The sequence below is a fragment of the Acipenser ruthenus genome, chromosome 8 (genome assembly GCF_902713425.1).
Source record: "Acipenser ruthenus chromosome 8, fAciRut3.2 maternal haplotype, whole genome shotgun sequence".
NCBI classification, from domain to species: Eukaryota; Metazoa; Chordata; class Actinopteri; order Acipenseriformes; family Acipenseridae; genus Acipenser; species Acipenser ruthenus.
In genome coordinates, this window is record NC_081196.1 from 6,273,779 (window position 1) to 6,285,928 (window position 12,150).

Here is a 12,150-nt window from a genome sequence, read left to right on the forward strand (position 1 = left end):
CTAAAACAAGACCGAAGCTGAAAGGTTCCGCTCTCACCCACACCTCTTTTTACTGATTGGCACATTCTCTGTTGAGGGCGGTCCGTCAGGGAAGGAATATTCCAGGAGGCGTGTGCGTGCTGCGCTGTCATGCTGTTCGTTGTTGAACATTACCAGAAAGATCTAGTGAGAACATTATAGGTGAAATGACAGAAGAAAACACTGGGCTCACCCCCATGAAGTGAAAGCCCTTTAAAAATTGTTGTGGTGATATATGTTAAGTATACTTTTATATTGGCCTAAAATATTTTTTCTCAAAAGTGAAAACAAACAGAATGCTAAATTATTCTAAGGTGTGCATGTAGTTAAAAAGGTAAGTACATAGATGTTTTCATGTTATTTTGAGTATAAATAAATGTAAATCAGCAAATAACAATTATTTTATGCGCTTGGGAGCTTTGTTATTTAAACTGTGGCGCAGCACTCAGTAACAAGCAGTATGTACAATAATAATAAAAAAACAAAACATCATTCAACAGGAACATGAAAAAAATATATCGTTATTGTATCAAAGAAGAGTGTCCTGCCTCGGGGAAGCTGCGCAGTTATTCTAATATGAATTAAAATCCTCACGCTGTACTTAGCCTTGCACATACAGAAGTACTGTTTCATTTAATTAAACTTTGCCCTGGTTTCGTATGCAATCTCACCAGTGTCATTTGCACCAGATTCAAACATTTAACTACGGATTATATTGTTGATGGTATTTCAGCACAGGATGAGTGTTTGTTGCACCAGGGCGTAGCGAGTCTTACTCCTGGGTGGAAAATATAATGATGGAATCACCCATCACTGTTTAGTCATACTGACAGTCTGTGGTAGTCACGTAATTTAATGTATATGACTGTTTCAAAACTAAAAGATGTTACATGCACTTTAGTTGTTTTTTACTAGTTTTGTAGTATTAACAGTTATGCCGTTTAGACATGGGGAATGTATACCGTATAATCACACAAATAAGCGCATTCGCGTGTGCAGGTGGGGTTACGCGGTGCATGGGTTTGTATGAGAAACTAGTCCGCATGTCTTGCATTTGCACTCATCTTTAACAATGGACAGGCGCATGGGATTATATATGAAACCAAAGCTTGTATTCACAGAAAACAGCATATACATATACTGTAGACTCAGGCTCATATTTGCGCTGTTATTAGGTATTATAGGTTTGTTAGATCAACTTAGTGCTCAGCTGTAAGAACATAGGAACGCAGGTACAGTGTCATTATACCATTTACCAATAATGTTAGTCAGGCTTCAGAATGTAATACTGTAGGTCAGGGCTTCTCAAACTCGGGCCTGGGGTCCCTCTGTGTCTGCTGGTTTTCATTCTGTTCAATTACTTAACTATACGCTTAATTGAACTAATTTGCTTAATTAGACATTTTTACTTGTTTTCAGCTCTTAAACAGTTGCAGTTCAAGTTACTTACCAAATGTTTTAGCGAATCTGAAATATGCAACTGTTCAAGAGTTGAAAACAAGTAAAAGGTCTAATTAAAAAAAAAACTATCAGTTTAATTAAGGGTCTAGTTAAGTAATTGAGAGCTCGGTTGGAATGAAAACCAGCAGCCATAGGGGGTCCCCAGGACCGAGTTTGAGAAGCCCTGCTGGAGTTTATGGTTGCCATGTCAGGAGACCTCTGTAAGGTTTAACCCATTGGGTCTTAATTGGATTGATATCCAGTATTAATTTGTTATTTTAACAAACGCTTTTATCCAAAGTGACTTACAGAGACTAGGGAGTGAACTATGCATCACAACTGCTGCGGCAGAGTCACTTACAATTGACCATAACTGTCCAGCAGCCTGAACGTGGGAAGAATGTTTACACATTTTAAAAATGATTGTATTAATTTGTAGCTCATTATAAGGGAGCAATGGACAGGATCCTGGATGCAGTGATGGTCTCCCCTCACTCTGAAGCTGTGAAACATGGCATGGTGCAACGGGTGATAGAATCAGCACCACAGCCTTTGGACAGCGCCCAGTGCTGGGCCATGTACGAGGTGTCCACCAAGCTCTTCCTGCTGGGCGACTCTGAATTTGAGAGGGACGTGGGCAGGGAGGTCCTGGAGGCGTTCGCCCAACACCACTCGCAGGAGTTTGAGCAGTTTTTCAACATGAAGTTTGTGCTCAATCTCCTCCATGTAGGATATGGACCCCTGGGGAAGAGGAGCCACCAGATCTTCCACTATATCCAGACAGGACTGCGGTTTGTAGCGGACAGCCCTTCCTCCTTGGACCTTTTCCACCTGCTGCAGATCGAGGTGCTCAGGATTGTGTGCGAGAGGCCCGGCCCCAAACTGTGTGCTAGAGTGAGCAAGCTGCTGTGCCTGTACCCGCAGTGCGTCCCGAGTGGGAACCTGCAGACGGTGTTCTGCCAGCAGCTCATCCTGAGCATCAGTCACTTCAAGTGCAAGTCTGACGGGGACGATGAAATCCTCAAGTTCTTGGAGAACGTGACCAAAGCCAGTGGGATGCTGCAGGGAGTTTGGAGGAACAACGTGGCTGTCATCCTGCCTTCCCTGAAAGAGCTGTTCATTGTGATCTCCTCGCCCGGAGGTGAGTTTTTGGCAGGAAGAGGAGGAATGAACTACAGTGCACGTCGCTTAACACACAGATAGGGTACCTGCTTAGAAGTTTATTAACAGTATTGGTTATGCAGGTACACACATAGGGCTAGATTCTCAAAGCTATTTACTTCTTTTTTCATCAGACCAATAATGAACATCTCAGATATTTATTTAGAGACTTGAAAGTAGTCTTTAGTTGTTTCTTATTAGTTTTGGAATGCCTTTAAAAATGTGCTAATTACTTTTTTTCTCAGTAAATAACTTTGGGTCATATAGTCTGTGCTTTCTTCCGTTGCACAGCAGCACTTGGTTGAGGCTTTTACTTAACAGATAGTTTTCATTGGGCAGGTTTATGTAAGTGCAGCTCACAAAGAATGTACAATCCATTCCACAGTGAGGAACCAATACAAGTAAAAGACCTAGTGCTAGATTTACTACTGGGTTTAAGAATAAATTGTGCCCCACACTTTGTAAGGGATTACTGGAAGATATGCTGTTGTGTGTGTGTGTGTTTTTAAATAGTGAATTAAGAGGCAAAATGATAATGACGGGTGAATGTGTTGACTGGCCATGTCCCTTTATAATAATCATATTTGCTTTGCAGTACAGTCTGTCCTTAGTTGCTTTGTATCCTTTCCCCAGAAGGGGATAGTGTCCCGTCCAATGCCCTGGCCAGTGTGGTCCAGTATGTGCCCCTGGAACTAATGGATGCTGTGGTTAGGAACCTTACCAATGATAAAAACATCTCTGATGCACAAATGCTGACAGCCATCAGTAGGTAGGATGGTGGTGATCTGCTAATATGTTTGCTGTGTTTTTGCTCGTTATTACCTATTGGATATATCTATTCATACTGCCAGTAGCAGTCATAATAGAGATTTTATTCATTTCATTTAATTATATGATATATGTTATAACAGAAATAAGTGAGTGTAGTTACCTTGGCATCAAAAGTCTACAAGTGCCTCCACTGTTTGTTTTCAGTATAGAGCTCAGTGAGTGCATGTAAACTGAAAATACATTCATACAGACAGAGCTGCTTAACAAATATCTATCTATATATATATATATATATATATATATATATATATATATATATATTTGTTTTTTACATAGGATGGTGGACTGGTTGTCGTGGCCATTAACCAGAAACATTGATAAGTGGATCATTGCCTTAATGAAAGGCGTGGCCACTGTGAATAAATTCAGGATCTTAATTGAGGTGACTCTTATGAAGATTGAACAGGTTAGTGAAACTTTGCAGATTTTATCAGCATTTTAGCAGACCCTCCTGTAAATCAGATATTATATCTCAATGGGGCTTCCCCAATAAAAGTTCCCCGTAGTAAAAGCATATCAGTGTGTAATAAAGTATAGTGAAAGCATGGTAATGCATAGGTAAGCATTGTAAAGCCCAGAGAAGTATAATAAAGCATATTCAAAAACACGATGAACAATGTTAGATTATGGTAAATGCATGTTAAACCAAGGGAGCAGCACTGTATGGGAAAACTATGGAAACATTTTAATAAGCATACACTGCTGAGTGATTACAAGATTTGTCGCATTTGTGGCAGTGTGGAGTAGTGGTTAGGGCTTTGGACTCTTGACCGGAGGGTTGTGGGTTCAATCCCAGGTGGAGGACACTGCTGCTGTACCCTTGAGCAAGGTACTTTACCTAGATTGCTCCAGTAAAAACCCAACTGTCTAAATGGGTAATTGTATGTAAAATAATGTGATAAGTCACCCTGGATAAGGGCGTCTGCTAAGAAATAAATAATAATAATAAAAAACAGTGAGCTGTATTCAGTAGAATGTGATTCATTATTATTATTATTATTATTATTATTATTATTATTATTATTATTATTATTATTATTATCAACTTGCCTTCATAACTGTTTGACAGGTTTTCTCTAAGTTATTCTACCCAGTTGTAAGAGAGGGGGCTGTGTCTGTGCTGTCCTACATGTTGCTCAGTTTTCAACAGTCCCCTGAGGCATTTCACCTGGTAAGTAAAACCCCCAATGCTGCTTTCTAGTATGTTTTTGTAACTACTTTTCAGGGCCATTCAATGGAAATTGTACCTTTGTTGCACTGATAAGTCATAAATATAAGATTTTTGTAATGATGGGTCTTTCCTAATGCACAGAAGTTTGATAAACAAAATGTCTTGGGCTTGTCAGTTGTCTGATGTGGATGATTTATCCAATGTAATAAATGTTGCATTGTAATTGAAATGCACTAAAACACAAACATCTACCCTATGTTTTAGATAGCTGGCATTCTAAACTTCAAAAAACAAACAAATGAAAGTATATACGGTAAAATATTTGGTATGTCTCATCTATCCCCATGTAAAGTCAAGCTAGGTACAGTACAATGTGAAAGAGCTTATAGTGTGAGATTATGATGGCCCTCTGTACAGCATGTGTTTGCTCTGGTTTATTTTCTCCACTAGATGACAGTGTTCAGAGTTTCTTGGCTTTGAAGTTTTCTTCAGCATCTGGGTCATGTCCCATTGGAAGTCACTGTTTTAAACAACTGGGTTGTCAATTTTCATTTGTTATGTTTATATAAGATATATGTACAGTCGGCGCCGCCGAATCGGGATACTGATAATCGGGATACTCATAATCGGGATTGCTGCTTAAATGGGATACAACTCTGAGAGATGGTTCTTCCCAATGCTATTTATGTCGTTTATTTGGGACATCACTTTGTTTAATTGGAATACAGTATTTTCAAATGGTGAACGGAGATCGCTTTTCAGAGCAAGACAGGTCGCGTAGCACAGTGCAGTGGGTAAGTGATTACACTGTGACTTGCCTAAATTGCGTAAACCACGTTGAACTCTTGAAGAAGGAGGAGTCTTCTGTGGTTTCTCAGGCTGCTGTTGCAAAAAAAGTTGGCTTGTCAACATCGCAGATGCGATTAATTTTGTTTAGGAATAAAAAAAAAAATATTGACTCATATTTTAAATTATGTATTTAACATTTAATCATAATGTGATGTGATTTCATTCTTTTTCTTTTTATTAAGAATTTAAAAAGTGTGAGTCAGGTCATCTCCACTGCCTCTCGTTTAATTGGGACAGCGTCTTATTCTGGATATTTTTCCTTCTCCTGAGGCGTCCCGATAAGGCTGAGCTGACTGTACCGTAATAGTTGCCGTGCAGAGAGATATGTTTAAATACAGTAGTATCACTAGTAAATTATAGAACATAATATGGCGATGCTGTTTTAAAAGTCTGTAGTTTTTTTATGCTGGTTTGAAACAAGTACTATTGTGGTCTTACTAGCCAGAGAAAAGTACTACTTTACATTTAATATTCAAAATACTGTTTCAAATGCATTAAAAATGCATTTTGGGACCTAAAATTACCCAGGCATTGAACCATTCTTGATTGAAGTGTTTAAGGAATATGAGAGATCTGCACAACTCTGCAATCTCTTGATGGGTGATTCGTTTTTGACGAATGTTAGTCATCACCACAGTAGCTTGCAGTTGACTCTTAATGGGGCTGTCCTGTATAAACACTCTCTAGTAAGTGAAGCACTGCTTGATAACACAAGGGCTTTCTTGTTCTCATGTTTCAGCTGCTGCCTCAGATTCCCCAGCTGATTTCATCTCTCACCAGAGAAGAGTCGGACTCCGGAAGGGGCTGCCTCGTACAGCTCTCCCAGTTAATTCACTGTCTCATCTTCAGGTTTTCGGGGTTTCCAGACATCTACGAACCAGTTTTGGGGGCCCTGAAGGTCAGCCGTGGAATTAATTTAAATTCTGGATAGAGAACTGAAAAAAGTGGAATGGAATGGAATGGAATGCAATGCCTGCTTTTAAAGATCGCTTATTTTTCTATTCCCAAAGTAGCATGTCCGTTATTTCAAGTTTTTTTTTTTTTTTATATTTTTTTATCTGTTTCATGAACGTTACATTTTATGCTCTCCAAGCTTTGTTGGTAGCACCTTAGATTACGAGGCATGATTCATAGCGATTTGCTGTACTTACACGGCAACTGCAGGCAGGAAAAGTGTATAATTACATGGCAGGGGCCTGTGCTATGGTATTATCAATTACAGCAGGTAACAAGATGTTGTTCACAAGACTATGTAATTACACTGTGTAAGCTCAAGAAGCATTGAGAATGACATATTTGTTACAGCGTGACAGTTTAATTCCGGTGCTACCATTGTGTTGTAAATACTATTGCCGTCACCAAAAGGGACAGTGTTTAAAAAAAAAAAAAAAAGATCATAAAGATCACAGTAAACCTTCAGGTTGTCTCCTAATTTATAGCTTCTGAAAATTGTGGTGATCTGGTCTGAAAAAAAATGATATATTTACTTTCTCTTAGGATCTCCCAGTCCCCAGTGAAAACAGGATAAAGCAGCTGCTTGGGCAGAATGCTTGGGCGACCCAGAAGAGTGACCTGGCTTCATACTGCCACAGACTTCCTGCTAAGTCTGACACCGGGAAAACCGGCCTGGTGAACCTGGGAAACACCTGCTACATGAACAGCGTTATCCAAGCTCTCTTCATGGCCTCCGAGTAAGCAGTGTCTTCAACGTTTCTGCTCTTCTAGTAATTAGGGTAATTGGGGTACTGGGGTGCATTCATAATGATCAATCAGACCCAATAAGATGTGTATCAGAGCCATTCGATCAGACCAAATCAGTGAGATCCTTTTCCTTTCCATGATTGTTGAGGAATAGTTGCACACAGCTTAGTGGATTTAATGATATATCACATACATTCCATGACAAACCCCATGCATTTGCATAATTTGACCCAATATATTTGAAAATAAACCCTACAGGTTGACAAGAAAAGACCCAGTCTAATCTCACCACTCAGTTGTTTTTTTTACATGTTTCTACGCCCATACTTAGTTGTAATTCATGCTCTAAAAATGGTCTTTTGGAATTTGTATCTATATTTATTTATGCATTTAAATTACCAGGTAACAGGTAATTTCGTACAGCACAAAATGAGTAGCTAAATTACAGGGCAAAAAAACATCTCTAGGCATTTGGAATTTGTCTTTGACAGTATTTTTAGACAGAAGCCTGATGTACAGTATGGTGTTTACATATGAATATTGAAATATCAGTAAGTGAGGCCCTCTCGTTGATTTTCAAAACATAATAGCACTGAATTATGTTAATGGTACATTACCGGTAATTATCTAAAAGCCACTGATAAGCTACGGTACTTAGCAGTAATTAGTATTATTTTATACTGTGTTATTGCAGGTGTTTTTTTTTAGGAGACATTCTATTTCCATTTCCATTAAAATAACACATTGAAAAGTGAAATATCCTTTATAAAAAAATATATTAGCAAACTTGGTAAAAATCTTGTTTAGGGGGACATTGAGAATTAGACCAAAGTGGCAAGGAACTTAATATGATCCTACTTATCCAACAGAACACAATTTTAACAATCCGTTAATAGCTGTGAAATGCTGCACATTGAATGAATGAAAAAAAAAAACTATGTTAGTTGCGGTATGCAATTAACATATTTTTTTCTCTTTTCCAGCTTCAGGCACAGAGTGTTGCATTTAACGCAGTGTGATGCCCTGTCACTCATGATGAAACTACAGAGTCTCTTTGCTTTTCTTGAACGCAGTCAGGTAAGCTGCCTGTTTATGACCCCCGTCATGCTGCGTTTCAAATCTCTAGATTAAGGGTTTAGTGCATTGATTACATAGATAATCCACTGCTGTGGATAAACCAGATGTATTGTATAGTGCAGGTACAAATGTGTTCGAATTTTGTCCTCCCAGCGGCCAACCATTTCTCCAGTGAGCTTTCTGACGGCATCCTGCCCACCGTGGTTTAACCTTGGAGATCAGCAGGACTGTTCTGAATACCTCAAGTATCTGCTAGACAGGTGAGAAGTTTCTTTAAACAAAAAACAAAAAAACAATTTCAAACCTGGATCCGTGGCTGAGGAAAAGAGACACTGTTTTATTATTTGGGATCAGAGTTTCATGGCCTACTCCCTAGGACTTGCAGTATTACTAAAAATGACATTTTTATGTATAACTGTATATATTATGACTGAAACTATGTATGAATTATCCCCTTAGAACATGCTGGAGAGGATATCTGTTTGGTAATTGTTGCTTAGTCCCTGTTTTAGTACAGGAACATGCAATTAGGCCACTTGACATTGAATATATTTATTTCCTTTACCCCTTAGACTGCATGAAGAAGAGAAGACCAACAGCAATACCATTCAAAACCTGAGCTGCCTCTCCATAGCAGGTGGTATTGAAAACAGTGAAAGCACTGGCAGGACTCTGATTCAGAAGATGTTCGGTGGAAAGATGGTGACCAGGATCCGCTGCCTTTGCTGCGAGAACATCTCCTGGAGAGAGGAAGTCTTTACTGACCTGTCCTTGGCCCTGCCACCACCAAGGACCAGTCTTTCAGGAAGTTTCATCATCGACCCTGCACAACCGGTTGTGGAGGAAATAGGACCATCAAGCCAAAGACCAACTTCCAAACCACGACAAGCTCCTCAGTCACCAAGCAAAGACAAAAAGCCACTGAAACAGGAGGAATCTTCTGTACGTGTTGTCCCAGTGGAGACCATTGGGAGCATTGAACAAGTGATGCCTTATTATTCAGATGAATATCCTAAAAGTAACTCCATGTCTGCAGTAGCTTCAGAAGAGCAGACACATGGTACAGAAGCCTGCAGATCAATCACAGACCTAATCAACTACTTTTTGTCTCCTGAAATGTTGACTGGGGAAAACAAGTACCACTGCCAGAAGTGTTCTGCCTTACGTGATGCCGAGAAGGTAGTGGAGGTGACAGAAGGGCCTCATTACCTTATCCTAACCCTTCTGAGGTTCTCCTTCGACCTCGGAACCATGAGGAGACGAAAGATCTCTGACAACGTCTCTATTCCTTTAGTTCTAAAACTACCAGTCAGGGTCAGTTCAAGAGAGCAGGGCTGTATCAGTGCTGGGAATCTGGAGCCTAAGCCAGGAGGAAGTGCTTATGAATCCTTGACCTATGATCTGTGCAGTGTGGTAGTGCATTCTGGGGTATCTTCAGAGAGCGGCCACTACTACTGCTATGCAAGGGAGTATGTGGGCAGTGTCTTTGAGAAACACAGCAGAGGTAGCACAGGGGCCCCTGCCGATCAGACCACCAGTGAAAGCCAGTGGTTCTTATTTAATGACAACCGGGTCTCCTATTCCTCCTTTGAGTCGGTTAGCAATGTAACCATCTACTTCCCCAAAGACACGGCGTACGTCATGTTCTACAGGAAGAGACCCTCTCACCAGACTGAGAGTGAAAGCGAATGCATATCAGCTGCTGAAAATCTGTACGGAGAGGAGCCACTGCCCAAACAGCTGAGTGAAGAAATTTCTAAAGACAACATGATGTATTTACAGGTAATACTCATTAGCCCTTAACCATATACAACATAGTGTATTTACAGGTAATAATACAATGTGTTCTTTGGTTAGTTAATATTCGTCAAAAAGGAGGACTGGAGCAACAGACAGCCTCTGTTCCCACAGTCAAGCCCATAGCCTGTTTTCCAAACCTAAACAGAGTATGTTACCAAGCTACTGAACCCATAAGGCAAGGACCCATCAAGGGAATTTTCAGACTGAGTGTTTGGGGCACCTGACCAATAGGGGTTGTAATGAGATGAGCTATGCCCATCCCTTGGCTCTCTTGAGCATAAAAGTCAATGCAAAGCTCCCTGTAGTTGCACGGTCTGATCTGCTAATTGGCACAAGTGTGATACGAACCACCCTCATGGCTCTCCCTGCAATCCCAGACTGTGAGCTTTTTGGGACCCCTGTAACACTATTACATATATCTAGAGACCCATTTACTAAATTATGATAACACGTGGACATAAAGAATCATTAAGTAAATCATTAAGGGAAACATTCAGAGTTTACATTCAGTTACAAATATTCAGTCTCCTACCATACTCTGTACCTTACCATACTATTGCTTTACTACACTTGCTTTTGTAATATTATACCACAGTAAACATTTCTAATGTCATCTAATTGGTTAAGCCATAAACGTGTAATCTTTCTCCAGTAGTCAATGGATTCATGAATTCAATCAGTAAATAATATGCTTGTTTATGTCAGAATTAACTTTAATTATCTCTTGTAGGAACAAGAAAGAGCAGCGAGATACAATGCTGCATCCTCATCTGCCATGGCGGGATCCCCAGTGTGGCTGAGGAGACAGAGAGGCGATGGTGAGGCAGAGGGAGGGGGTACCTTATGGTTTTATTAAAAAAAGCTCTTTCACAGCCATTACTATAACAACTCTCTTTGAAAGTCTCTTATCATTTTCCTGATTTTTCCAGATTTGTTTTTCTAAGCTCATTTGTCCCACACTGTAGATTCACTTCATGTGTAGCAGGTATTAGGATCCCAGTAGACATCACTTAAAGGGAGCGCCTATATTTTGGTGAGGGCACTAATGCCTGCTGCACATGGAGTGAATAATGGAGTGTAGTTGTGTCAGGTTAAGTGGACTTCACCAGAGACAAAGTAAAATAAAGTCTGGAAAACAAAATTATCCACAGAAGAATTGAACCAGGTTGAGTGCGGAAGCTGTTCCGGTATTGAGAAGCACTGCAAGAGGATGTTGTATAAGCCTTGGTTAATACATATTTCATTTCTAACAATAAAAAATGATTTTTAATATAAAACGTAAAGGGTGTGCCAATGGGAGGAACAGGTTAACCAGCAGCTTGTTTTCTTTGAAGGTGGTGTAGGCCAGAGGAACTAGGAGATCCAGTCCCTATACTGCCCTTGATGTGCTTTATCAAGCTGGGTCTTGTGACTTCTTCTTTGCCCAAATCCCATCCTGCTGCCATACTCGACACAAGCAGGACACCACCAGGAACTATTGTAAATCTACACTGCAAATAGCATGAGTGCCTTGACAGCATACTGGTATGTTCAGTAGGTGACGCCAACCCCTTGTGCCTAGCTTATTACTGCTTTCTGAACATATTTATTTCACTTTCCTCATTTTAAATATTATTTAGGAAATACAGAAAATGTTACAAAGATATGGCAGAGATAAACCACACATATTTATTATTAAAAATGGGTGCTGGTCGTGCTGTAAATTGTAGAAGTCTCTAAATAAAAATAATTTTTTAAGTACTGTATATTGTTTTGACTCCATTAATATTGAATTAAATAAGTAGATAGAACAAGTTCTCTTTCTGAACAACAGTCACTGAGGCTGCTGATGGGGAGACAGGATTTTTGCAACTTCTAGGGCTGGTTTTTCAAAACTTGTAATCTGGATCTGGATTATAATCCTATATTGTGTGATTGAGATTACTTTTATCTGTTGTGTTTTTCAGAAAATGGCACTGCTGGATTAAATTTATCCATATTACAAATAATTACGATTACGAAATTACGATTTTTTTTTTAAGTAATCTTGATCACAAAATATAGGATTACAAAATCCAGATCACTGTTATCCAGATTACAAGTTTTGAAAAACCGGTCCCTGG

At 39.6% G+C, this 12,150-nt stretch overlaps 1 protein-coding gene across 1 annotated transcript; it reads left to right on the forward strand.

The window, feature by feature from the left end:
* Positions 1 to 71: 71 nt before the first annotated feature.
* LOC117972915 (ubiquitin carboxyl-terminal hydrolase 35-like) lies at positions 72 to 11,818 on the forward strand. The gene is made up of 12 exons (XM_034923337.2): positions 72 to 352; positions 1,898 to 2,599; positions 3,253 to 3,388; positions 3,727 to 3,856; positions 4,520 to 4,621; positions 6,210 to 6,368; positions 6,968 to 7,161; positions 8,155 to 8,248; positions 8,402 to 8,508; positions 8,821 to 10,030; positions 10,779 to 10,866; positions 11,383 to 11,818. The coding sequence occupies exons 2-12, from the start codon at positions 1,915 to 1,917 to the stop codon at positions 11,403 to 11,405; spliced, it is 2,928 nt and encodes a 975-aa protein (XP_034779228.2). The 5' UTR covers positions 72 to 352; positions 1,898 to 1,914; the 3' UTR covers positions 11,406 to 11,818.
* Positions 11,819 to 12,150: the final 332 nt, after the last annotated feature.